Raw genomic sequence first — 24,455 nt, 5'->3', positions numbered from 1 at the left:
TTCCTCTTTCCCTCATCACCAGCCGGCCTCCTCTACCACCTCTCTCCCTCTCCCAAAGCAGATCAAGAAGGGTGCGAAGTAGTATCAGGGAAGCAGGGGCGGGGAGGCTGCGGGGAAGGGCGGCTCCGACCGGAGGCGCGGGCCGCCCCTTTCCCGGGGGTCCGCCGATACTTCCGGGGATTCCGAGCCAGCGGGCGAGGGAGGACCGTTCGTGGGGGAACTGCGGGTGGGCCGCGCAGCCGGGGAGCCGGGTGTCTAACTGAGCGTCTCGCGGACGTTCGAAGGCCCGTAGGCTCCGGGACCTCTTCGCGCCCGACTCTCTCTTCCCGCCGTCCCAACCGCAGCACTCGCGTGCGCGGCCCCACCGAGGGAGGGGCGAAAACAGGTGCGGTTGCCACGGCAGCCGGGCCAGGGGCGGGGAGCAGAGCGAGCGGCGCTCGCGATATTTGGAATAGGCCAATGGGAGGCGGGGGAGGGGAGGACGTGGCGCGGAGTTCGCGGGCGGGGCTCCTTCCTCCCCTGCCCTTTTCTCCGCGGCTCGGCGCTGCGGCGGCGGCTGCGGCGGCGGCGGTGCGCGCGCCCGAGCATGGGGCCCGGCCCTATAAAGGCGGCTCGGCGAGGCGCGCGCTCCACTCCGCAGAGGACGCTCCGCGGGCCGTGCAGTGCGCCTGCGCAGTACGGGCCGCTCCCCGCCCCCTGCCCCGCCGCCCCTCTGCCGGCCGGCCGGGCCCTGCCTCGGCTCCGCGCCCTCGCCCCGCTCTCAGCCGCCGCTCTGCCCCGCAGCAGCCAGCCCCGTCCCCGCCAGCATGTTTAGCTGGGTCAGCAAAGATGCCCGCCGCAAGAAGGAGCCGGAGCTCTTCCAGACGGTGGCCGAGGGGCTGCGGCAGCTGTACGCGCAGAAGCTGCTGCCCCTGGAGGAGCATTACCGCTTCCACGAGTTCCACTCGCCCGCGCTGGAGGACGCGGACTTCGACAACAAGCCCATGGTGCTCCTCGTGGGCCAGTACAGCACGGGCAAGACCACCTTCATCCGGCACCTGATCGAGCAGGACTTCCCGGGAATGCGCATCGGGCCCGAGCCCACCACCGACTCCTTCATCGCGGTCATGCACGGCCCCACCGAGGGCGTGGTGCCGGGCAACGCGCTGGTTGTCGACCCGCGGCGTCCCTTCCGCAAGCTCAACGCCTTCGGCAACGCCTTCCTCAACAGGTACCCGCCCCTGGCGCCGGGGAGAGGGGGGCGGTGGGGGACCCCCGGGGGCGGCCGCACTCGGGTCCCGGCCGTATTGTGGTCGTGGCCCGCCCCCACCCCATCGTCCTTTGTCTCCGAGGCCCCAGCGAGCCCCTCTGCGACCGCTCCCTGGAACAGGGGCCCCTGCCGCTTCGCACGAGAAACCCACCGGGAGGTCTGGCGGTGGGTATCGCCGCCCCCTCCCCCGCTTCGGTCACCCCAGAATTTTCCAGGTTATCAGTTTAACTCCCGCACCGTCTCGCAGATCCCAGCCCCACTTTCCTCAGAACCGGGGTCAGAGTTGGGAAGGTGAGAGATTCTTGTCTCCACCTCCTCCCAGTGTAGTTAGTTCCAGGCTGGATGCACCGAATTCATTCAAACCAGTCCCTGTCCTCCCTTCCTTCAAGTGGCTGCTGCCTAAGTGTCCTGGAAAAATATGTGAAACTTTTAGTCATTCCCTTTGCTGCTGTGCTGTGCTGTGCTGTGCTTCCCTGGGGACCGCTGGTTTTGTGTGGGAGGGACAAGGAGGATCTGCTGTGGCCTGCTGAGTTTGGGGGCCGCCCACGAGGTAGCAGACAGATGGAGTGTGAACACTCCCCCTCGGCGGGGGGGGGGCAGCTCCCCAGGGCCTGTGCTCTCTTAGGGGTTTCAGGAAGCAGCCTGTCTATAGCACTGAGAGCCGGGGAATGAGATCCGGGCCCTGACTCCCTCACTAGGAGGTACCTTAACCTGTTTGGGCCTCAGTTTCCCCAGTTAGACGGTGGAAATCTTGCTTCTTCGTGATACAGGTCATCCTCCAAGAGTCTAAACCTCATGCTGCTGGGAAGGAAACACATTGATGTTTCTGTGGTGTTCAACAGCCAAGTTCACTCTTCTCTAAAGGAACTCAAAGGCGCTTGTCAGTGGTTCTAACATCCCCGTCCCCACCCCTACCCCCAGGGACATACCAAAGGACTTCACAGATCTGCCTTTCCTGCCACCCCCCATTCAAGGAGTGACTGCACATGCCTTTCAAAGTGTGTGTCAGGGAAGAGCCTAGGAAAGAATCCTTGACTCTTGGCTTCCAGGTCTCCACCCTGTGTGATCACATTCCTTTCCAGACACTGTCCAGCCGCACAGGGTAAACCAGCTTGCTCCCAGTCCAGGCCAGTGGCCAGCCTACCTCTCTGCACAGAGCTGATTTTGAGAAGACAGGCAGACTCGTATTATGTTGTTTTGCCCCTTTCGGGCATTTAAGCCCGGCCTCCTGTTTTATGGCTGTTGGCGTTTGTGTGTCACGGCTGGAGCTGTGTAGAGCTCTTTGAGTGAGAGGCACGGCCCTCTTCACCTTGAGCCTTCCTCCGGAGAATCCCTGTGTCCCGGAATTACTGTGCCAGTGGACCTGCGATTGGCCGGGACTGTTAGCTGGTGGGCACCAGACGGCGTTGTGCGTAGTTTGGCTGCTGTGCTGGGAATTCCAAGCATTATTAGGTCTTGACTTTCACACACAACTATGGGAAGCTAGAAGGAGGGGTGCTGCGCCTTCTGTCCTTGGGCCTCCACTTCTGATTGTGAGAGCAGACAGCTTTTGAAAGGAGAAACGGAGTATGAGCTGTGTTTCTGAAGTTGGAGACCTAAAATTTCGGTCAGACAGGGTCATAGACTCATCTGGGCACACACCCTCCCCCCAGTCTCTGTGCCTGCTTAGGGGGCTCTGCTGATTTGCTGAGCTCACCAGGGTAGTTTACTGTAGGGCCAACTGGCTGACAGGCCTTCATGTGTCTGGTCACCGCCTACTGCTGCTTCTGCCTGGGAAAAAAAGCACAGGTCAGGGATGCTGGGTCCAGGACAGACACTCTGATGATGTTGGTGCCTCGGGATTCAAGAAGCACACTTTGATTTCCCTTTTTTTTTTTTTTTTAAAGTAGGTTCCACACCTAATATGGGGTTGAACCCCTGCCCCTGCGATTGAGTCTCAGGCTCTGCTGATGAGTCCCAGGCACCCCTTATTTTCCTCTTGCCACTTCATCTCCAGAGGGTTCTTGATCACTAAGTGTCCTTATCAGCACAGGGGTGGGGAGGAGGTGGGGCACGGGTTTGCCCTGGAGCAGAGGCCCCAAGCTGTGTCAGCCTGTGGAGTGCACTGAGCGCCAGCCGGCCAGCCAGGGCATACAAAGGGGGCTCTTCTCCGGCTGACACAGCCTCTCCCAGCAGCTTAAAGAGACCTATTGAGTCATGAACTTGACTTTCTGCCCTTTTCACCATTAAGTGTCTGCTCTAAGACTAAAATCCAACGGAGCAGACCGAGGCAGGCTGCAGGCAAGGTGTCCTACGAGCAGCCTCTGAAAACTCACTGTGTGGCTGCCACCAGCCACTTGCGGGGTGAGATGCAGTCGGTGTGTCCTTGCTGGTGGGAGATGAAGCCTCTGTGTCTGTACTGCTTGCTCCGTTTCTTGTTTCCCGCCAGGCTCCCAGGGCTCCTCGGGGCAGCTCACTTCCGGGTCTTACCCATTCCCTTACGCTCAGGTCTCCTTTACGAGGCGGTGCTATGTATTGTCACCGCTCCAGCCAGTTCTGCTTTTGGTTCTTTTAATTGGGGCTTCTCTCCTTGACCCTTCCCCAGCAGGATCCCCAGGGCTGGCACACCGATAATCAGGGCGTGCGCTGCTGCTGGCAGGGGGAGTCACCGGGTCCAAGGTCTGAGGGTCAGCTGGTTCTGCCCCGCTGTGCCTGCAGACACCACCCCTCGCCCTGGCGGTCTGCCCCAGGCCTGGCCACTGGTCACTTGGGGGTAGGAGGGGGGAGGGTGAAAATGAGAACCTTATCAGCTCGGATTCCTCTCCACAGTTGGAAAGGCAGCTTTAAGCCTGCATCCTACAGACAAAGGGTCAGTATTTTCTTTGCTCACAATGTCTTTTCAGAGGTTTTTAAAGGAGCTTTTTCTGTGTCCAGTAAAGAATCTCTGCTATCAGTTGGGACAGCCCCTTGCTGTTCTGCGCTGTTCTACGCTTAGTGGGAACTTGGGCACACACGGTTAAGCCCTGGCCCAGGAGTTGCCAACCTTTGTCCCTCCTCCAGCCTGCTCCAGCTTTCAGAGAATGGGGTCCAGACTCCCGGTCCAGACTCCCTGTCCCGCCAACCAGCTTTTACTGGCTGCCCCCTGCCATCCCTTCATCCAAGCAGCTGGGTGGAGGGGGTAGGCTGGTCCCAGCAGCAGTAAGGAAGCTTCTCCCCACCTTCGGGGTGTGAGGAAATTTACGAACTCCTACTGTCACCTTTATGTTGCCCTTCTGGAGTGGAATGGTGACTTAGGCTGGCGCAGTTTGCACTGACACATCAGCAACTTAAAAGCTGAACTCTTGAACCCTGGGGGAAAAGCTAATGTGAGGGAAATGCTGAGGCAGGCCAGATTGAGCTGCTGGTTGGGTTCTCAGTTAAGACACCACGGAATTGAGGGGCGCCTGGGTGGCTCAGTTAAGCTCGGGGTCCTGGGATCAGGCCCTGCATGGGGCTCCCCGCCCAGCGGGGAGTCTGGTTCTCTCTCTCCCTCTCCCTCTGCTCCTCCCCCTGCTCGTGCGCTTTCACTCTCACTCTCATAAAATAAAATAAAATAAAATAAAATCTTTTTTTAAAAAAGACAATACAGGGGCGCCTGGGTGGCTCAGTGGGTTAAGCCGCTGCCTTCGGCTCAGGTCATGATCTCAGGATCCTGGGATCGAGCCCCGAATCGGGCTCCCTGCTCAGCAGGGAGCCTGCTTCCTCCTCTCTCTCTCTGCCTGCCTCTCTGCCTACTTGTGATCTCTCTCTGTCAAATAAGTAAATAAAATCTTTAAAAAAAAATTTAAAAAAATTAAAAAAAATAAAAAAGACAATACAGAGTTCAATGGCCACCCCAGAAACACTAGAAACTCCTTTAAACTCCTTGATTTGGGAAAAGAAGGCAGAGGTGGAGAGGAGGGTGCACAGAAAGCCCCCTGTCACTTTTAGAGCAGCGAGAGCTGAGTCTTGACATGTCCCCTCTGGCTCTCGCTCCCCTGCAGGTTCATGTGTGCCCAGCTGCCCAACCCGGTCCTGGACAGCATCAGCATCATCGACACTCCCGGGATCCTGTCTGGAGAGAAGCAGCGCATCAGCAGAGGTAAACAGGCTCTGACACAGCCCAGTGTGCCTTCCATCTACAGTCTGGGACCCTGACCAGTGCTGCCCCTGAGGTCCCTCCCAGCCCAACTGAGAACCCGTCTGACATCGGCCTGGTATCTGCCCGGCGTGCTGAGCCCTGAGAGGGCAGGAGTTGCTCTCTCCCTTGGCTCCCTGGGCCGAAGTTACAGAGAGCTGTCCGGGGGCAAGCACAGCCAATCCAGCCCCTGGGGCATGCTGGGAGACGGGCTGGCTGTGAGGTCATGGGAAGTCACTCTGTGTCCGGGCTCCAGGTCCCCCAGCCAGCATCGTTGCTCCCCTGGGGCTCCCTCACCTTAGTTGGGGTGTAAAGGTTAAGCCGTCTGAATTCCTGGTAAGCCTAGCAGGTCTGTGAGCGACCACTTGACCCCAGCAGGCCGGCCAACAGGAGAAGCTGCAGGGGTTTGTTAAACGTTTGGGGGCTCGTGGAAAAGGGTTTAGTTTGCTCCAGGGTTGGCAGTCAGCAGCCTCCCCAGGGGCTGTGCATGCTGGAAGGTTTTTGGGCTGAGTGCCGGGGCACCCGGCCCCTGCTTGTGTCGGCTCCTGACTCGACTTTGCCACGCTTTCCTGAAGATCGGTTCAGGATGAGCCCGAGCTGGGCTCTGTTTCTGCTGGGGCTCCTTTTTGTGGAGGGACGGGGAGCCTCGGGGCCTGAATGCTTTCTGGCGGGAGCACGAGGGCTGGCCAGGAGCAGAGCCTACAGCTGCAGATGGGGAAAGGAAAGATCAGGCTCAGACCACGGGTGGGGGAGAAGCGGGTGGGGGAGAAGCGACCAGATTTGTGTATCATTTACTTGGAAATCATTCCCTGTGGCCCTTCCCCTCTGAGCTGCCCAGTTTTGGCGAAGTTTGCATTTGAAGCCAGCGACCTGGTGTTTGGGGGATGTGTATGTCTGCTGTGGCTCCCAGGGGGTGGGGGCCCTGTTCTTGGTGTTGAGTAGCCTTGCTTCTCTTTTTTATTTTTATTTTTTTTAAATCCAGGCTTTGGGCCTCTGCCAGTAAGGGCTTACCTCAGAGCTCCCTGAAACTGCTCTGTCTCTCAGTCTGGTTTAAGCTCTCAGCTTCTGCACCCCAGTGAGAAAGACAGTCCTGGGAGTTCAAGGGAGCAGCTTTGGGACCCCTTCTGAAAAGGCGAGGGCTGGGGCTCCTGGCTGGCTCAGTTGGAGGCGAACTCTTGATCTCAGGGTTGTGAGTTCGAGTCCTATGTTGGGTGTAGAGATTACTTAAAGAAATAATACAGGGCGTGTGGGTGGCTCAGTCAGTTAAGTGTCTGCCTTTGGCTCAGGTCAGGATCCTCCGCATCCCAGGAATGAGTCCTGCTTCAGGCTCCCTGCCCAGCGGGGAGTCTGTTCCTCCCTCTGCCCTTCCCCACCTTTGTGCTCTTGCTCGCTCTCTCAAATAAATAAGTAAAATCTTAAAAAAAAAAAAAAAAAAAAAACCTTTAAAAATAAAAGGGCGAGGCTGTTTTTCCTTTCTTACTGCTCTTGTTCCAAGCTGGTTTGAAGAAAATGCCTGGTAAGCATTCAAGAGAAAGACCCACGAGGGGGGATTTATCCTCTGTTTACTTCCAGCCTGAGTTATCCTAGAGGGACCTCGTTGGAGGCTCCCTAGTGGTATCTTCAGAATGACCTGGAAGAGTAGGCAGAGGGGCTGCTTGTAACTGGGGCCATGGGGTAGAGAACTAAGCCGCCTCTGGGCTGCGCGCAACGCTTCCAGCCCAGGGGTCGATGCGTGCAGGTCTTCGGATAGGGGCCGGGATAGGGACCGTAGCTCACAAAAAGAGGCTTATCATCTCGGGCTGTGTTCACTGTGACCTTGAGAGCTGGGAGTTAAGGCATTTGCAGGAAAGGGTACAGGGTTCTTGTGACCCTTATGACCCCGGTGACCACTGTTTTCCCCCAGTGCTGTGGCGTGCCCCTGCTGCGGGGGGGTGGGGTGGTGGGTGTCTTTGGCACATCAGCCTGGGTCCAGGGAGCCCAGCGGGCTAATGGGTTGGGAGTGTAGGTCTTGCTGCTCTGGGCACCCTGGCCCTCTCTGCTGGGATGCTCCTTCTGCCCCTGGCCTCCTTTCCTGGTTGGCAAATGGTGGGCAGCGGTGTCTAGACCTTCTCTCTCTGGGATGGGCCCCACTGCGGCGCCTCCCTGGGCTGTCTGGGGGTGGATCTGCGGACATAGGGTGCATGTGATGAGGGAGGTGTTTGTGGGGGACATGCAGTGTGCAGGGCGATCGCCACACTCAAGTTGTCCGTGCAGGTGGCAGATTCTCAGCAGAGGAGGCCAGCAGGGGACGCCCCCTCCAGGTGTGAGACTTGACCCCTCTCTGTCCTGGGGCAGCTGCTCCCCCACCCCATGGTGGGCAGGAAAGTGGAGTGGGGTTCAATCTGATTGGGGGAGGGCTTCCTTCTGTGAAATAGCGAGATCAAACTGATCTTACCCGACGGTTCTTTCCCTCCAGGACCCAAGGTGTCTTGGTTTCTTTTACTAAAAGTTACTAAGTTGGGATTTGCTCTGCAATATGTTTGGTGTGAGTGTTTTATCAGCCAGAGAGCGACCATCGCGCATTACCTCTCCGCAGTGCTGCCTGTGGTCTTCGAGGGAGGTGGCCGCTAGCTGGGCAGGGAAAGGAGTGGCCGTCTGCTTGGAGGCCCCACCCACCAGTCTTTGCAAAGGTCCCGTGTGGCCCTGTCCAGCAGAGGAAGTCAGAGGAGGGCAGTGTGTTCCAGGCTCCGCGGCCAGCTCGCCTGTCTGCTCCCTTTGCTGACAGCATGGAAAGCAGGTGTTTCCCTCTCAGCAAGATAGGACCAGCAGAAAACACGGGTCCTGGGCAGGCAGCATGCATTTCTCTGGTCTGCCGATCTTGTTCCCTGGAAACAGAAGGTTCTTTTGCATTAGAGTTGTTAATTACATTTATGTCCATTTCCCACCGTATCTGCCAGGCCCCTCCTGGCTTCTTCCCCTTTTTCCTGTGGTCCCTAATGTGTGCAGGAAATACCTTCTGGAAAGATAACACAGGGGCTGTGTAGGCCCAGAGCAGTCAGGATATAGGCCAGGCTCTGCAAGAGACCCCCAAGAGTTACTCAAGGAAGAAGGGACCTCCGTGGGGGTCTCAGGCTGCACTTCCTTGGTGTGCTAATTGGAGGGACTTTTTTTTTTTTTTTAAGATTTTATTTATTTGAGGGCGCCTGGGTGGCTCAGTGGGTTAAGCCGCTGCCTTCGGCTCAGGTCATGATCTCAGGGTCCTGGGATCGAGTCCCGCATTGGGCTCTCTGCTCAGCAGGGAGCCTGCTTCCCTCTCTCTCTCTCTGCCTGCCTTTCCATCTACTTGTGATTTCTCTCTGTCAAATAAATAAATAAATAAAAAGATTTTATTTATTTATTTGAGAGAGAGAGCACGCTTGAGAAGAGAGAGGGTCAGAGAGAGAAGCAGACTCTGCCAAGCAGGGAGCCTGATGCGGGACTCGATACCCAGACTCCAGGATCATGACCTGAGCTGAAGGCAGTTGTTTAACTAACTGAGCCATCCAGGTGCACATAATCCGAGTGACTTTAAAGATAAAACATTCTCCTGTGTCAGCAGAGAAAGGTGATTTGTGGGGACAGCATTCGTTCTTGAGTGCCATGTGACTGATAAAGGGCATTCCAAAGGGCATCCGGGGCCTGGTGGGGCGGGCGCCCTTCGCTTCCAGGCTCCCGCCTGTGCCTGCGCAGTCACAAGCCAGAGCAGGGATTTCCCACAGCAGGTCCCGGGGTTGTGGGGGGCAGGTGCTCTCAGGCGGAGGCCCGAGCCTGGGGGCACTCCCTGCCATCGTCACCTTGTGGCTGTGAGCTGGGTATTGTCACTTTTGTGCCCTGCTTTCCCTCACGTGAGTTGTGTCCGCAGGGAAGTGTTCCTTCAGCTTGGGTTTGGAAGCTCACACCCGGCCAGCCTTGGGCCCGCCGTTTTGTATGCGGTCTGTACCAATGCCTCGGAGTGAGCCGGCGCCTCTTAGCTGTCACACGGTTACACATGGGGAAGCCCTGCTGCCTTCCAGACGAGGAGGCTGAGGCTTGGGAAGGTTAAGTCATTCACACAAGGCTGCACGGGCAGGTGTGTGTCTGTGGGCCCAGCAGGAGCAGTGCTCCCGCCCCCCAGCCTCCCAGCCACCCGCCACCCCGTTACGGAGCGAGCACATGCCAACCCGGCCCACAGCAGCACTGAAAGCTCAGATCGGGCATGTCTTTGACCGTGTGGGATGGTAACGTTGTGGGGCTTCTGAGCTCTCCCGACAGTTCTCTCGCAGCCTGAAGTCAGACTCCAAGTTCACAAATGGACCTGAGGTCCAGGGCTTGGAACAACCATGCTGGTGTCTTCTTCCTTTTCCCTGTTCTCAGCCTCTAGCCAGTATCACCTCCCCACCCCAGACCCTCTGTGGATGGATGTAGGACCCCTGGCCAGGGCTGGCTTCTCACTGGCCCTCCTGCTGACTGTCCCCCGGTTCCCAGGCTCCCTCCAAGCCTGGAAACCATCCCAGTAGGCAGGTAGGGCCTTCCAGGGGCAGACCTGAAGTCCTCTGACTCTAAGGGGGCCCGCGCTATGGGCAGCCCCCTGTTCCTGCTGACCCTTGCGACTGCCTCCAGAGCTGCCCCACCCCTAAAGGCCCTCCATCCAGGTCGGGGTTCTCTGCGGTCCGTAGAATGCTCCATGAGATGGCCTGCAAGCCTCTGGCTAGGCCACGCGCTGCACCCTTCTTGGACTCCGCATGCGCACAGAGTGGATGAGGACAGAAGGTTTGGGCCCCAGCTCCGTACTTGAGCCAGGGACCCTGGGGAGTTCCTGCAGCCCGTGTGCTGACCCCTTGCCCTAGTATCTCATGCTCAGTGACATGTTTAGGCAGCGTCAGCTAATTACAGACAGATGTCCAGAAAATCCAGGAATTCCCAGACTTTGATTAGAAAGACCTTTCTCTGACTAACACCCCGAGGAGTCCAGAGGCTAGGGAAGCACTGACTCAGCCGGAGTTTCCCTTCCTGGCCCCCTGGCTGCCTCCAAGCCTCCCTCTCGCCCCCGCCCCACCCCCACTCTGGCCCCCGGACAGCTTTTGGCCCAGCCTCTGGCGGGAATGCAGCCGCTCTGCCGAGGGGCGTGGGCCGCCGGCTGCGGAGGAGTGGGACCAGCCGTGGGACCAGCCGACCAGCCGGCGCCCGGCACCTGCTGGCTTCGGGGGCTGTGAGCCGGCAGCTGGCCCGGGCGCCTGCGAACGTTCCGTTTATATTCGGTGGTACGGGGCATTCTTTGAGCATGGGAGGTGGTCGTTGCCCACACGGCCCTCTGAGTCTGCACTCCTTGAGCCCGAAATACAGTTCCTGTGTGTAAATGAGAACAAACATTTACCAGTGCTTATGGGCTGCCAGGCACCACTTTGGTGCCCACAGCAGCCCCGCATGTTAGAGACGGACGTCCCCGCGTCACAGACGGAGAAACCAGCTCCGAGAGGGGCCATGGCCTGCTGGGGTCACGCAGCCGGTTGCGGAGTAGAGGGCTCTGGATTCAAGTGCCTGCCTGACTGCAGAGGCCATTGGTCCTTCCCCACCCTTTGCCCATTTCCCAGTCACAGCTACTGAGGTCTTCGCCCTTGTTAGGCGCGAAGCTCAAGGAAGCATTTGCATAACCATCGCCATGATCAGCGTCTGGCCTTTCCATCAGCCTGGAAAGTTCCCTGCTCCCCTTCGTAGTCCCCTCTGGTCCCCGGCAGTATCAACGGACCTGATACTTATCCCTGAGGTTTTGCCTTCTCTAGAATGCCTGGTACAAGTCTTCCGTGCTTGGGGGTGTTCGTCATGTTCTAGAACATTGACCCATCATTCCTCCCGTGTATCTCATGCCTGATCCGTTCACCTGCCGAAGAGCCTTGGCGTTTCCAATTTGGGGCCCTTTTGAATAAAGCTCCTACAGACATTTGCATAGTACAGTGTGGAGTTCAGTTTCTTTCTTTCTTTTTTTTTTTTTTTTTAAGATTTTATTTATTTTTTTGACAGAGAGCGAGATGACAAGTAGGCAGAGAGGCAGGCAGAGAGAGAGGAGGAAGCAGGCTCCCCACTGAGCAGAGAGCCCGATGTGGGGCTCGATCCCAGGGTCCTGGGATCATGACCTGAGCCCAAGGCAGAGGCTTTAACACACTGAGCCACCCAGGCACCCCATGGAGTTCAGTTTCTTAATTTCTCTTGGGTAAATACCTAGGAGTGGGGAGGCCCCTTTCTCCTCGCCTCTGAGTGACACCAGGAAAGTTCTTCCCGGAAGAGAGTGCCCGCCAGAGGAATCTCGGCCACCACATTGGTCCTCTCTCAGCTCCTTCATCGTCCCCTTGCTGTCCTGCGCCCCCTCTCCCATGCCCAGCACCGGTTGGAAACGTGTGTGGTGGGAGCCACGGCAAGAAATACCAAGGCCCACGCAGCTTGAATGGCAGGAAACAAAAGTCGTTTGCAGACAAGCCCTCTATTGTTGATGTTCTAGAAACTTGGAATGTATGAAGCAGCTTTTCCCCCAGCTGCTGGAACTACCTGTATTTGGAGGGCGCCAGGAGAGGGCGAGGACCTGTCACAACTTCCTTTCTTTCACCTCTGTGCCCGTGGCGGGGAGCGGGACACTTGTCAGGACAGCAGACCTGGTGAGGAGCCCGAGGGGCCCAGACGAGGCTGGGTGAGGACAGAGTGGAGACGGGCGGCACGTTTGGATGTCCTGTCGGCGTGGCCCTGTGTGCTTGCTTCCCGAGGCCGAGCCCAGCCCTCAGCCAGGTTGCCCCGAGGGCACAAGCGACTCTTCTTTGTCCCCTCTTCCCGGGTCCCCACGTCTGTGCCTGTGCTCTGAGACTGACCACGGTAATAACCCTTCTCGGTGCACGGTTCGGTGGCATCGAGTACCTTCGTGGTGTTGTGTGACGGTCCCCACCATCTGCCTTTCAGACTTTTCCATCTTCCAGACAGAAACCGTATCCCCGTTAACCACTCGTTCTCCGTTGCCCCCTCCCTGCAGCCCCGGGCCCCCTCAGCTCTCCTTTCTGTGTCTGCGGACATTGGGTGCGTGGAATCATGCAGCGTTGGTCCCTTTGTGCCCGGCTTATTTTAAAATTTTTCCAAAGTCCCAGAGCTTTCTGTGCGAGGGCTTGCCCCTTACCAGAGACGGCACCGGCTTTTCCTCACACTGTGGATTCAGGGGCCCAATGCGTCCTGGGGCTGAGGCTGACCCCTCGTGTGTCCCAAAGCCTGGAGGCTCACCGCCTTGGGCACTGGCCTCCATTGAGGCTTTGGTGATGCTGATGGATGCTGACACCATCCATCAGGCCAGAGTGAGGGTTTGGTGGACAGGTGGGTGCCGGGTGGGCGTGGCAGTGGCTGCAGCTACGTGGTTGTGCGCCGTCATACAGCTGTGATGATGTCCCATGTGCCCAAGTGCCATGACCCTTTTCGTGACCCGTGCACGTACTTGGCCAGGCACCATGTCTCCCGCCCTGAAACTGGGAGCATTTTTCATAATAAACAGGAAATTTCATTCACCTGCACCAAAAAAAAAAAAAAATGGACTTAGCTCCGTTGGCTCCAGCTTCAGGTGCTGGCGGATAACGGGGCTTGGGGGGGGCAGGAGGGAGCACTTGGAGTTCTTGGCTCTTCCCGTGGTGACTCGGGCGCCACGATTCAGAGATGGCTGCTCCCCCTCCTCCTCTCTGTCATTCCTGGAGTCTTTCTGGGCCCCTACCAGCGGGGGACATTGGGTGAGGCCGGGGGCTGAGCTCAGCTCCCTCTGCGCTGTCCTGACTCCTGGGCCAAAACGAACTTGGCCTGGAGCCCAGCCCATCAGGGAACCCCTGGTTCCAGCACCTCGCCTCTGGCGTCGCTGCCTCCCCAGCCGTGCGAATCTGGGCTCGTTCAGCGTGTGGAGGTCTGAGGACGGGCAGGGTGGTGAGGGCAGGAGTTGGGCCTCGTTTTGCAGGAGCCGTCATTCAGTCCTGAGTCAGTGCTTTTCCAGCGCTGACCTGCCGCTCCTGGCGGCAGCTGTACAAGGCTCCCTGCCCGCTTCCCTCGCCTGCTGCTCTGCCCTTCCTTCGAGGTTTCTGCAGGGGGGCTTCTCTCGGAGCCAATCGCGTGGTATCCGGGGCCGTGGGGGCCGCATCCTCTGCGCCCGGCGGCCTGTGGTGCTGGCTCCAGGCCTCCTCACACCCTCTGGGCACAGACAGTTGGGTGGTCCGGCTGTTTCTGACCCTCAGCATGGGCCTCGGGTAGGCCAATGGCTGCCCTGCCTGAGCTCAAGTTCAGATTCTCCGAGGCCTTACTGCACCCCCCCCCGCCCCGCCCCCTCCGCCCTGGTCCACCTCCCCTCCCACTGCCCCCCTTTGGAAACTCTAGCGGGTCGAGGGGCCGCTTCTGATCAGGGTGGCCTGTCTCCCTGGCACACTGGGCAGGGGCGCGGATTGCCCATTGGAGCTGTGGCGAGGCTGCGTGCTAAGTCAACAGAAATAGTGAATTTGAGGTTTTCCTGAGGTTTCAGTCTCACCCCGAGGACGAAAGCTGGCCTCTGGCCCCAGGACCAGGCTGAACTTTGATGACTCTCAGTTCTGACTGGTAGTACTGGCCCAGGCCCCTCGGCAGCTCCTGCCTGGGAGCGTGTGTGTGTGCGCGCGTGCGCGTGTGCGTGTGACCTGATCTCGTCTGCTCTATAGTCAGAGAAGGAGGAATTGTTTCTGGAATTCCCAGATCGAGAAATCGTAACTCAGGAGTGAGGGACAGCAGGTCTCAGTGCCTGGCGCCACGAGTCGAATCCAGGTCTGTCTTGGTTAAGAGCCCGCGTTCTTTCTGAGCGCTTAAGTGTGGGGCGAGGCTTGGAACGCTGTGGCTTCGGGCATACAGTTCTGCAGCGCACTTGAACCTGGGGGACCTGGTGGCCAGAATGTTTATCCTTCACCCCTCGGCACGCCCCACCGTTAACTATATATCTTAAAGCCCTGGCAGTGGGGGTCCCGGTTCTGGCCTGGGTAGAAGTCGTCTCTTGAGGAGCCCATTTGGGGACCTGCATTCAGTCCAGGAGCCTTGGCAGGACCCGGAGCAGCTGAATACCTCCCTGCTGACCTACTGAGCAGGTTCCCCTGGGGCCAGGGAGGGCTGCCCTCCCTCCTCATGGCACCGTCGATCACGCTGTCCTTTTTCTCTGTTCTCTCCCTCTGCCTGGTACTTTTCTGTAACCTGTAGTCCACACAGTGCATGGCGACATCCCAGTGTGTTCAGGGCGGCAATGCTAGCCTGGGGCCGGCTGTCAGGACCAGGAGGCTGGTGGGCCCGTAGCTGGCCTGGGGGGTCTCAGGCTCTTCTCTAGGGAAACAGCTTCTCCGGCTTACTTTCAGGAGCTCGACTGTGCTCTGGGGTATGTTGGCTGCTGCTTAAGAGGCCTGGCCTGTGTTGGACATGGCCTGTGGGGAGTGGGGGAAGAACCAGGAGCCCAGGGACAAGGAGGCTCACCCAGAATCACCCGGAGAGGAAATGGTAGCTCGGGGGCTTTGAGCCAAGCTTCCCAAAGACTCTTAAGCCATTGTTGTCACGTGGTCTTCCTACATCTTCTCATCTTTATTTCTAAAAGTTGAGAAATAGGGGCGCCTGGGTGGCTCAGTGGGTATGTGTCTGTCTTCAGCTCGGTTCAGGATCCCAGGGTCCAGGGATCGAGCCCCGTGCTGGGCTCCCTGCTCAGTGGGGAGTCTGCTTCTCCCTCTGGCTTGTGCTCACGTGCACTCTTTCTCTCTCTCAAAGAAATAAATAAAATATTACAAGTAAAAAAATACAAGATGAGAAATAGAACCTTCCCTCCTTCTGGGGGCAGTAGAAGAAGTGGAAACATTTCGAAGAGACATGACTGAAATAGGGTACAGGTAAAAGTGCTGTTGCAGAGACCCAAAAATCCTTTGGCTTAAATCAGATATCAGCTAGTTTACGTGGAAAGTAACAGTCCAAGGCCAACCTGAACGTTCAGCTTTCATCTCCGAACTCAAGGTGGTTGCTCCTGCTCCTGCTATCACATCTGCATTCCATTCCTTAGGAAGGGAAAAGAGGACAAAGGTCTTAGAGACCTTGTTCATGTCTGCTGCAGGAGAGGCTAGGAGATGTTAAACTAGCGGGCCAGAAGTCAGCTAGAACTGGTCCATTCTGTCATTCAAGGGAGAGCTCCGATGAGCAGTTTCTGCTACAGATGGCCATGTCCACCAGGAGGCTTCCACTGGACAGTGGGAGACTTGGAGTTGAGAGCTAGACTTGATGTAGTCCAGCTACCTTATTTTAGAGAAGCATTTAAGACCTGGGGGTGGTGGTGCGTAGCATTGCACAGGCTTATCTGGGCGGCAGAGACGGGCTAGAGTTCATGGTTTGGGCCGTGGGCCTGTGGTCTCCGTCCTACAGCTGAACTCTGCTGCTGTAGACCCGGGAGCCACGGACGGTCCTGAGGAATGTGGCCATATCCCAGTCAAACTCCGACATACGGAGCAGGTGATGGGCCAGCTGCCGTTGGCCGGCCCCTGCTGTGGAGAATAAATGAGGTTCCTAGAGGAGGGGGTGCCGGCACGGGTGCCCCACACGTAGCAGCTGCAGGTGTCACGGCTGTTCCTTACTGTCCTTGTCATACAAGAGCATCTCGCCGGCAGGCTGCAGCCCGGTCTCTTTTCTTCTCTGTGCTGAGCTCCCCTCCTTGTCCTTGCCGCCTCAGAGCTCAGACTTCGTGACTTCTTTTCTTTCTTTTGAGATTTTATATATTTATTTGACAGCGAGAGTGAGGATGAGCAGGACGGGGGGCGGGTAGTGGGAGGGGGAGAACTGCCCGCCGAGCAGGGAGCCCGACGTGGGGCTGGATCCCAGGACCTGAGCCGCCAGCAAACGCTTAACGCACTGAGCCGGATTTTGTGACTTCTGCGTTGTTTATCTGTGGCGCACCTCTCTGTGCCAGGTGCTCTGTGGGCAAGGGTCACACCGGGCAGACACAGAAATAGGGGGACCCAACGCCCCTGCGCTCTGAGTGCTGTGCTGGCCCCGTGTGGACACGGGGGGGATTTAAATGAGCCCAGGCTGGGCAGTCCCAGGTCGAGTCGGGGAGGAGAGCCTCAGAGCAGCCCGGCCCCCGGTGCCCCCGAGCTCAGCCCGCTCTTCCCGCAGGGTACGACTTCGCCGCCGTGCTGGAGTGGTTCGCCGAGCGGGTGGACCGCATCATCCTGCTCTTCGACGCCCACAAGCTGGACATCTCGGATGAGTTCTCCGAGGTCATCAAGGCCCTCAAGAACCACGAGGACAAGATCCGCGTGGTGCTGAACAAGGCGGACCAGATCGAGACCCAGCAGCTGATGCGGGTCTACGGGGCCCTCATGTGGTCCCTGGGCAAGATCATCAACACTCCCGAGGTGGTCAGGGTCTACATCGGCTCCTTCTGGTCCCACCCGCTGCTCATCCCTGACAATCGCAAGCTCTTTGAGGCGGAGGAGCAGGACCTCTTCAAAGACATCCAGTCCCTGCCCCGCAACGCTGCCCTCCGGAAGCTCAATGACCTCATCAAGCGGGCGCGGCTGGCCAAGGTAGACTTGTGCGGGGGACTGCTGGGGAGGGCCCCAGGATCGAGCTACCATGGCTCTTGGGGTGCCCGAGACCCGTCCCCGTAACCCACTGCCACACCGCTGCCCTGTGTCTAAACGAGTCCTCTCTGCACCTGTGGGTGCGGCCCTTTCTCAACTGAGTCCTCCTGGTGCGTGCAGACGTTAATCGGAGGGGAGCGCTGGGCCGGGGGCAGCCTGGGAAGTGGGGAGGAGGCGAGGGCGGGTCTTACCAGCTTCCCCTCCCAGGCCTGTCGAGCATTCCGCACGGGTGGGCTGCTGGGGACACAGTGGGGACTGACACGCACTTCCAGCACGCCCTAGTCCTACCAGGAAGGCGGAACGTGTGGAGGAAAGTCAGGCCCAGTTGTTTGTCCTGTTGTGGGATGCCGCAGAAGGCGGCCACTGGGAGGCCGCGGGCGGGCATGGATACATACGCCAGGACAGGAGGGAGCTAGCAGAGAGATGGGGGGCAAGCCTGTCAGCCGAGGGAGAACCCTGGGTGGCCTTGGTCCCCAGCGGTCTTGTGAGCCATCCCACCAACCTGGGGAGGCACAGGGCCCTCTCGCTTCTGCTGGCGGCATCTGGATCGCCTAAAAGCCTAGAACTGGACACCTGCCTACAGACTTCAGAGAGACCCCAGCGTGGCTGGGGCTGGGAATGGAGGTGGATGCCACCAGCAGGCCCTCCGGTCACGGAGGGGCAGAACACATCCCGCAATGTAGCCCAGCCACCTCTGTGCACGTACGCGGATCCTGGATCCATGGGGCTCCGAGCTCTGCTTCAGCGGGGACCCTGAGCATCACTGCTTCTTTGACGACTTGGCCGTGGAGGGCAGGGGTGTTCACACCCGCCTCGGGGCTCTGGAGGCGTAGGAAGGGGTTCCGTGGGGGTAGGGCTTTGGCAAAGGCAGTATTGTGGCTGGAAGACAGTCGCCCCAGGCTCCCTAGTAAAGGACCGAGGAGGGGCGCCCCCTCTCCAGTGGCAGGCCCCCTCCAGCGAGAACCAAGAGGAGCCCTGAGTCCTGGGCTCCTGGCTCTGGGAATGCACCGCACGTGCGCAGCTCTGGCTTTTGAGCGTCCACCATGGGCCCCACACAGTGGCTCAGGCTGTGCCATGCCATCACGAGGTCTGAAGTCAGGTGGCATTTTGGTGCTCACTGTCTTGAGTAAAAAGAACTCAACGTTCACCTACCCCCAGTCCGTGTCTCCACACTGGTTACCTAGAGTGCTTGTGGATCCCACCGGAATGTGCTAGAAGGACAAGCTCTCGGGCCCCACCCTGCACCACTGAACCATCTGGGGATCTGTCTGCACAGTGAGGTCGCAGGATCTGCTCTGGGGGATCCAGGGACACTCAGTTTTCCACATGTCTCACTTCTGGAAGCTTCCCAGTGAGGGGGGTGGTTCTGGGAAGGGAACCCATGAGAAAATCCATGTCACTGGCTCCTGGCCTCCCATTTCCAGGCTGCAGGGAAGGGCAGAGCTCCTCCCTCTTTGTCCAGTGCACCCCCCACACCATCCCCCACCAGAGGGGCCATCTGTGCCCTCGCCCAGCCTTCTTCAGGGAGACAACGACGGGCGGGCTCTCCATTCACTGACAAGTGGTGTGTAATCGCCTGGCCTGCGGGCACCCTGAGTCACCGTGCCCGGAAAACCCCAAGGCTTCCGATCTTGTCCCGCACCTGTGGGTTTCAGACGGCTTCCTTTTTCTGGAGCGAGTGGCTCTTCATGCCAAGCTGCATGGGCCGGTGACAGGCAGAACGGGGGCTGCCCTGCCGCGGCGGGCCTGCTTCCCTCCAGCTGTTCTCAGCCGGTGGGGCTCCCAGCCTGGGACACATAGGGTCCAGCTTATGGGGGCGCTTTGAGGGGGTCGAGTTGCCAGGGCTGGGAATAGGAGGGTGAGGCTGACTGCCTGCAGCCCTTCACGCCTGGACGTTCCTTGGCAAGGCAGTGGGATCCGAGAGCCCGTGGCCTTGGAGGGCGGCCAACGCTGCCAGCCCACTGAGGGGAAGTGAAGGGTGTACCACCCTTCGTTGGCAGACGTCAAAGTAAGGTACCGAGCCTAGAGGAACTTCAAAACATCTGGGCAACGGCTTACGTGCTTTTCTTAACACTTACTCATTCTGAGCTGTCCGGGTGATAAACTGAGCGGAGCTCGGGCTGCCTTGGGGTTTTGTGACCTTGACGTCAGCGGCCCCCAGCGTGTGCTTGTGGATGGCGGGAGAGCAGGTCCCGTATCTCTGCTGTGGGGTGCGGAGCTGGGGGTGTGCCCGGCGCCGCAGAGAGCACAGGCCCTGGGCGGCTGCGGGCGGTCCCTGGTGACCTCAGCCTCCTGGGGCAGCCCATCTCCGGCCCCTCCCGACACAGTGTCCCTTCCTGTTTTCCAGGTCCACGCCTACATCATCAGCTCCCTCAAGAAGGAGATGCCCAATGTGTTTGGGAAAGAGAGCAAAAAGAAGGAGCTAGTGAATAACTTGGGAGAGATCTATCAGAAGATCGAGCGGGAGCATCAGATCTCCCCCGGGGACTTCCCGAGCCTCCGCAAGATGCAGGTATGGCTGCCCTGCTTGGCCTCCCACACAGCCCCCCCCCCCAGTTCAGTGGCAGCATCCCGCTGCGGGCCATGACATCGCAGAGGGAAATGTGGTGACTCACCCTGAGTGGTGGGGGGAAGGGCGGAGCACCAAGCCTCCCTGTGCCGCACCATCAGGGCTCATCCCTCGCCCGCCCCGACCCCAGCCCTCAAGGGAAGGTGCTGTTGCCACTTTGACCTTACAAGCTCCAGAGCCAAGGCTGAGGGACGAGCCAGGGTGGGGTCGTGACCTGGGCCCAGCTCTTGCCTGGCCTGGCATCTGCGGGGACCTAACCCGGCCTTCCCCCCTCCCCTGCCCACCACAGGAGCTCCTGCAGACTCAGGACTTCAGCAAGTTCCAGGCCTTAAAGCCCAAGCTGCTGGACACGGTGGACGACATGCTGGCCAATGACATCGCCCGGCTCATGGTGATGGTGCGGCAGGAGGAGTCCCTGATGCCCTCCCAGGCCGTGAAGGGCGGCGCCTTTGACGGCACCATGAACGGGCCCTTCGGGCACGGCTACGGCGAGGGCGCCGGCGAGGGCATCGACGACGTGGAGTGGGTGGTGGGCAAGGACAAGCCCACCTACGACGAGATCTTCTACACCCTGTCGCCTGTCAACGGCAAGATCACGGGCGCCAACGCCAAGAAGGAGATGGTCAAGTCCAAGCTGCCCAACACGGTGCTGGGGAAGATCTGGAAGCTGGCCGATGTGGACAAGGACGGGCTGCTGGACGATGAGGAGTTTGCCCTGGCCAACCACCTCATCAAAGTCAAGCTGGAGGGCCACGAGCTGCCCGCTGACCTGCCTCCACACCTGATCCCACCCTCCAAGCGGAGGCACGAGTGACCGCCCTGAGTGACCGCCAGCGCGGCCCCCCGGGGGGGAGGGGCCATAAAGACTGAGCCGCGGTTCCTCGGCTCTTGCGAAGGAAAACCACCATCTTTCTTTTCAAGCTGTTCTCGGGCCCAGCAGGGAGGCGGGTGGTACTTGTATGTGAATGATGGAATTTTGTGCACAAGAACTATGGATATTTTTAATATATAACGTTAGAGGCAGCGTTCTTTCTTGCCTGCTCCGTCTGACAGGCCCACGCAGGTGAGCCCCTGTCCTCCCTGCCCCCAGCTCTACTGTACAGCACATTGCCCCCCCCCCGCAGCTGTGGGGACCCCGGGGCCATGTGTAGACAGGAACCCCAGCATTCCCGCTGGTTTCTAAGCTGAGGGCTGCTTTGCTGAGCGCGTGGCTCCTTCCCTGTCCAGCTCTGCCCCCTCCCCACGCTCCCGGAATAAGCTGGTCTGGTGCTTTCCACCTCGCCCTCCCGGGAAGCCCCCGTGCGCGGGCCCTGCTCTTCACTCTCACATCCCCCCACCCCAGCTTGAAAGTCACAGAAACAAGCCCAGCTCCCATTTTTATGAGCTCCAAGGAATGAGGAGGGATGTGAGAATGTCCTTGAGAAAAACATAAGCTACTTTTATTCTGTGAAGTGACACCTTTCCTACTTGACCGAATTTTCTAGTAACTTCCCAATTAGGGGCAGCTCCACCCAGGCGCCGTGGGACCTGGAGAGCAAATCCTGTCGGGGACCCCAGGGTTTGTGTTTCCTGCTTCTCCCTTTCACGCTCCTGGAACATTCTGGTGTTCCTCCTCCCCCACCTCGGATGGGTGGTGGCCTCCATGAGTCTGGCCTGGCTTGGTGCTCCAGCCCGGGCCTCGCGTCCAGATATCAGAGACCAGGGACAACCCGCCCCTTCCCGCTCCTCCATTCATTCCCTGCTGAAGCTCGCTCCCTCCCTTCTCCCCTCGAGCGAGGCAGAGCAGCGGATGTCTTGGAATGCTGAGGGACGGGACTGGAGGCAGTGAGCAGAGCAGCCGGGGCAGGCCACCTCTCAGCTTTGCCTTGGCCGGGCTCTCCCAGCAGAGCCATGGTGGGGGAGGCCCAGGACGCACCCCACTCACTGGTTTCCTGCTGGAGCCACGGGCAGGGGAGCACGCGTCCCACCGGGCACCCCCCCAGGCTTGGTCTCAGGGACTCCTCCGTCGGACCTCTTCTGCGCCCCCTGACCCCAGCCCCCCAAGGCTGCTCCCCGGGCTCCCGCAGGGTCTGAGTTAACCTGCGCTGGCTTCGGCCCACGGGTGTGTGCAGTATCTGCTGAGGGCCGCGGCAGCTTCCTGGTTGGGAAGTCGCCGTGAGGGACCCTAGCTCATGCCCACCTGCCTATGGCAAGGAAAAGCAACGGAAGACGACTTTTTTTTTTCCCCCTTGCATTAAAAAACAAGTTGACTTGCACTGAAGCTGGCTTTTGGTGCTGAGTGGTCTCTCCCTGGGCCCTGCGCCTCGCACAGCACCTGCTGGGACGCCGGCAGAGCATGAAGAGGGCGGAGGCGCCCGCAGAGGCCACTGGGCAAGCCTGCTGGGGTGCGGTGGGGAGGGTCCCCTCCCCGGGATGCTCAGCTCGGCAGCACAGAGTGAGGCCTGCCATGCGGCTGACGGCCCCTGGTCCTTGTGCTGGTGCGGGCTGAGCGGGAGTAGGAGTAGTTTACTGGGAAGGGGAGGCCGGGGTGAAGAAGCGGAACTTCCAGTGACTGAAAGCAGCCTGGCCCCGGGGGCTGGGGGAGAAGGTACCTGGGCCCCTCCCTAGCCTCGGGCAGTTGGGGGTGCCACGGGGCGCTCAGCCCCAGGAGGGATCACCTAGACAGGGGTTTACTGGGCTACATGCTAGCCTCAGGGTGGCTTGGAGACACCAGCAGCAAAAACACAATTAGGAAGGGCTGATTCCAGAGGGAACCGTGGCCAGTTGAAACTAACGCGCCCTGGAAGGTAGAACACTCGAGATGTGGTTGGGGTGGACCCCGGTCAAGCCGGAGCAAAAAGCAGGTCACAGAGAGGTGCCCGTGGCTTCTGAGGGCCAAGCTGTGGGCCGCAGCCCACGTGGCAGGTGTCTGGTCTGATGGCCAGTGGCCGAGCTAGCAGGGGCTCGCCAGCCCTCCCGGTACCACTCAGAGGGTTTGCCTTGACCACCAAGACCCAGGAAATCGCTTTTTCCCATTTCACCGCCAGGAACCGGAGACTGGGGAGAGCTGGGGGCTCCTACCCGGTCGGCCCGACTGCAGACTACCAGCTCTCGAAAGCAGCTTTTAAAAAGGAATCGCTCGTGGGGCGCCTGGGGGACTTAGTCGGCTGAGCATCTGCCTTTAGCTCAGGTCATAATCCCGGGGTCCTGGGATCGAGCCTCACATCCGGCTCCCTGTTCAGTGGGAAGTCTGCTTCTCCCTCTGCCTGCCCTCTCCCCCTGCTTGTGTTCGCTCTCTGACAAATAAAATCTTGGAAAAGAAAAGCTCGCTGTGCTCCCAAAGTCTCTGTGAAAGACTCAGGTTTGAGAACCCCACATGGAAGGTCCATTGCGGTCACTCCAGCCCAGGGCCTTGAAGGCTCAGGACAGTCCTCAATTTCCAGGGGTCACCCGAGAGGTAGAGCGTGCTGTTCGAGAAGCTAGAGAAAGAAAACAAAACTTCCGAGTTCTTATGGAAAGTGGGTGAGAGGCGCGGCTGGCGGGCTCGGCCTCCTCGAGCCACGGCCCGCACTGCACAGGGGTGCTGCCCATCTGAGGCTTGGAGGAGAGGCCCTCGGCCGCTGCCCCACTGCTGCTCCGGAGCCTGTGTCCCTAGTCTGTGTGTGTGTGTTGTTGTTGTTGTTTTAAGATTTTATTTATTTGAAAAAAAAAAAAAAGATTTTATTTATTTGACAGAGATCACAAGTAGGCAGAGAGGCAGGCAGAGAGAGAGAGGAGGAAGCAGGCTCCTTGTCGAGCAGAGAGCCAGATGTGGGGCTTGATCTCAGGACCCTGGGATCATGACCTGAGCCCAAGGCAGAGGCTTTAACCCACTGAGCCACCCAGGCGCCCCCCTAGTCTATGTTTTATAGCTGGGGGGAGTGGGGTGTCTTCTCCCAGCCTGAGGTTCAAGTGTGGCCAACCCCCCTGAGGACCGGCCCTCCATCTCTTCCTCCTCCCCACCCCAGCTGGCCAGAATTCTGGGCAAAAGACCCCTCTTCAGAGCCTAGTCTGGGGAACAGGGGGCTGCTTGCACTCGGCCCCCAGAGCTCCTGAATGAGGGGCACCTCAGTCCAGCACCCAGGGAGCCATGGGTGCCACCCCTGTCTAAGCTGCACTCTGCAGCTCTGTTTTCTTAAAATATTTTTAAAAAATTTATTTGCTGGGAAGAGCAACAGAGTGTGAGAGCACAAGCAGGGGGCGTGGCAGGCAGAGGGAGAAGCAGACTCACCGCTGAGCGAGGAGCCTGATGCGGGACTCGATCCCAGAACACTGGGATCATGACTTGAGCCAAAGGCAGACAGACGCCCAGCCGACTGAGCCGCCCAGGCGCCCCTTTTTAAAATAGCTTATTTATTTGAGAGAGAGAGAGAGAGCGCTCTGGAGCTTGAGGACGAGCAGGAGGAGGGGCAGGGGCAGAGGGAGCTCCACTGAGCAGGGAGCTGGCTCCATCCCAGGACCCTGATCTCGACCCAAGCCGAAGGCAGACGCCCAGCCCGCTGATCCACCCAGGTGCCCCCGAGGCATCTCTGTTTCACACATTCACGCTCCACGTGAGAACACACCAGAACGAGCATTTCTTCTATTTCTTCTACTGTGGGGCTCAGGCCAGGGAGGCAGGAGTTAGAATCCCAGCTCCGCCACTTGGCAGAACTCAGCCTCTCCCTTCCCGAGACTGTTTTCTTTCGGTGCCAAATGCAGGGACCCCGGCTTCACTGAGGCCTAGTCCCTGGGGTGCCCAGCTCCAGCCACCCGCTATGGTTGGTGCGGGGGTGGGGTGTTAAGGGTTGGTGCAGGGGTGGGGGGGGGTTCAGGGTTGGTGCGGGGAAGCCCAGCACCCCACCCAAGTCCCAGAAC

General features: G+C 59.1%; 1 protein-coding gene across 1 annotated transcript; it reads left to right on the top strand.

Annotated features, from left to right (window-relative positions):
• Positions 1–698: 698 nt before the first annotated feature.
• EHD1 (EH domain containing 1) lies at positions 699–20,603 on the top strand. Its single transcript, XM_044259620.1, has 5 exons — positions 699–1,210; positions 5,251–5,348; positions 16,542–16,954; positions 19,359–19,523; positions 19,870–20,603. The coding sequence occupies exons 1-5, from the start codon at positions 807–809 to the stop codon at positions 20,392–20,394; spliced, it is 1,605 nt and encodes a 534-aa protein (XP_044115555.1). The 5' UTR covers positions 699–806; the 3' UTR covers positions 20,395–20,603.
• Positions 20,604–24,455: the final 3,852 nt, after the last annotated feature.

This window comes from Neovison vison, chromosome 7 (assembly GCF_020171115.1).
Source record: "Neovison vison isolate M4711 chromosome 7, ASM_NN_V1, whole genome shotgun sequence".
In the NCBI taxonomy this organism is placed as follows: Eukaryota; Metazoa; Chordata; class Mammalia; order Carnivora; family Mustelidae; genus Neogale; species Neogale vison.
Note: the sequence above shows the minus strand (reverse complement) of the source record. Positions and strands in the feature narration are given on the sequence as shown.

What these genes read in the sequence shown, in the direction of transcription:
- EHD1 (XM_044259620.1), top strand. Translation starts at nt 807, where the DNA reads ATGTTTAGCTGGGTCAGCAAAGATGCCCGCCGCAAGAAGGAGCCGGAG. An exon ending in GAAGCAGCGCATCAGCAGAG is followed by an intron (nt 5,349 to 16,541) that starts GTAAACAGGCTC and finishes CTCTTCCCGCAG; the next exon opens with GGTACGACTTCGCCGCCGTG. An exon ending in CGAGCCTCCGCAAGATGCAG is followed by an intron (nt 19,524 to 19,869) that starts GTATGGCTGCCC and finishes TGCCCACCACAG; the next exon opens with GAGCTCCTGCAGACTCAGGA.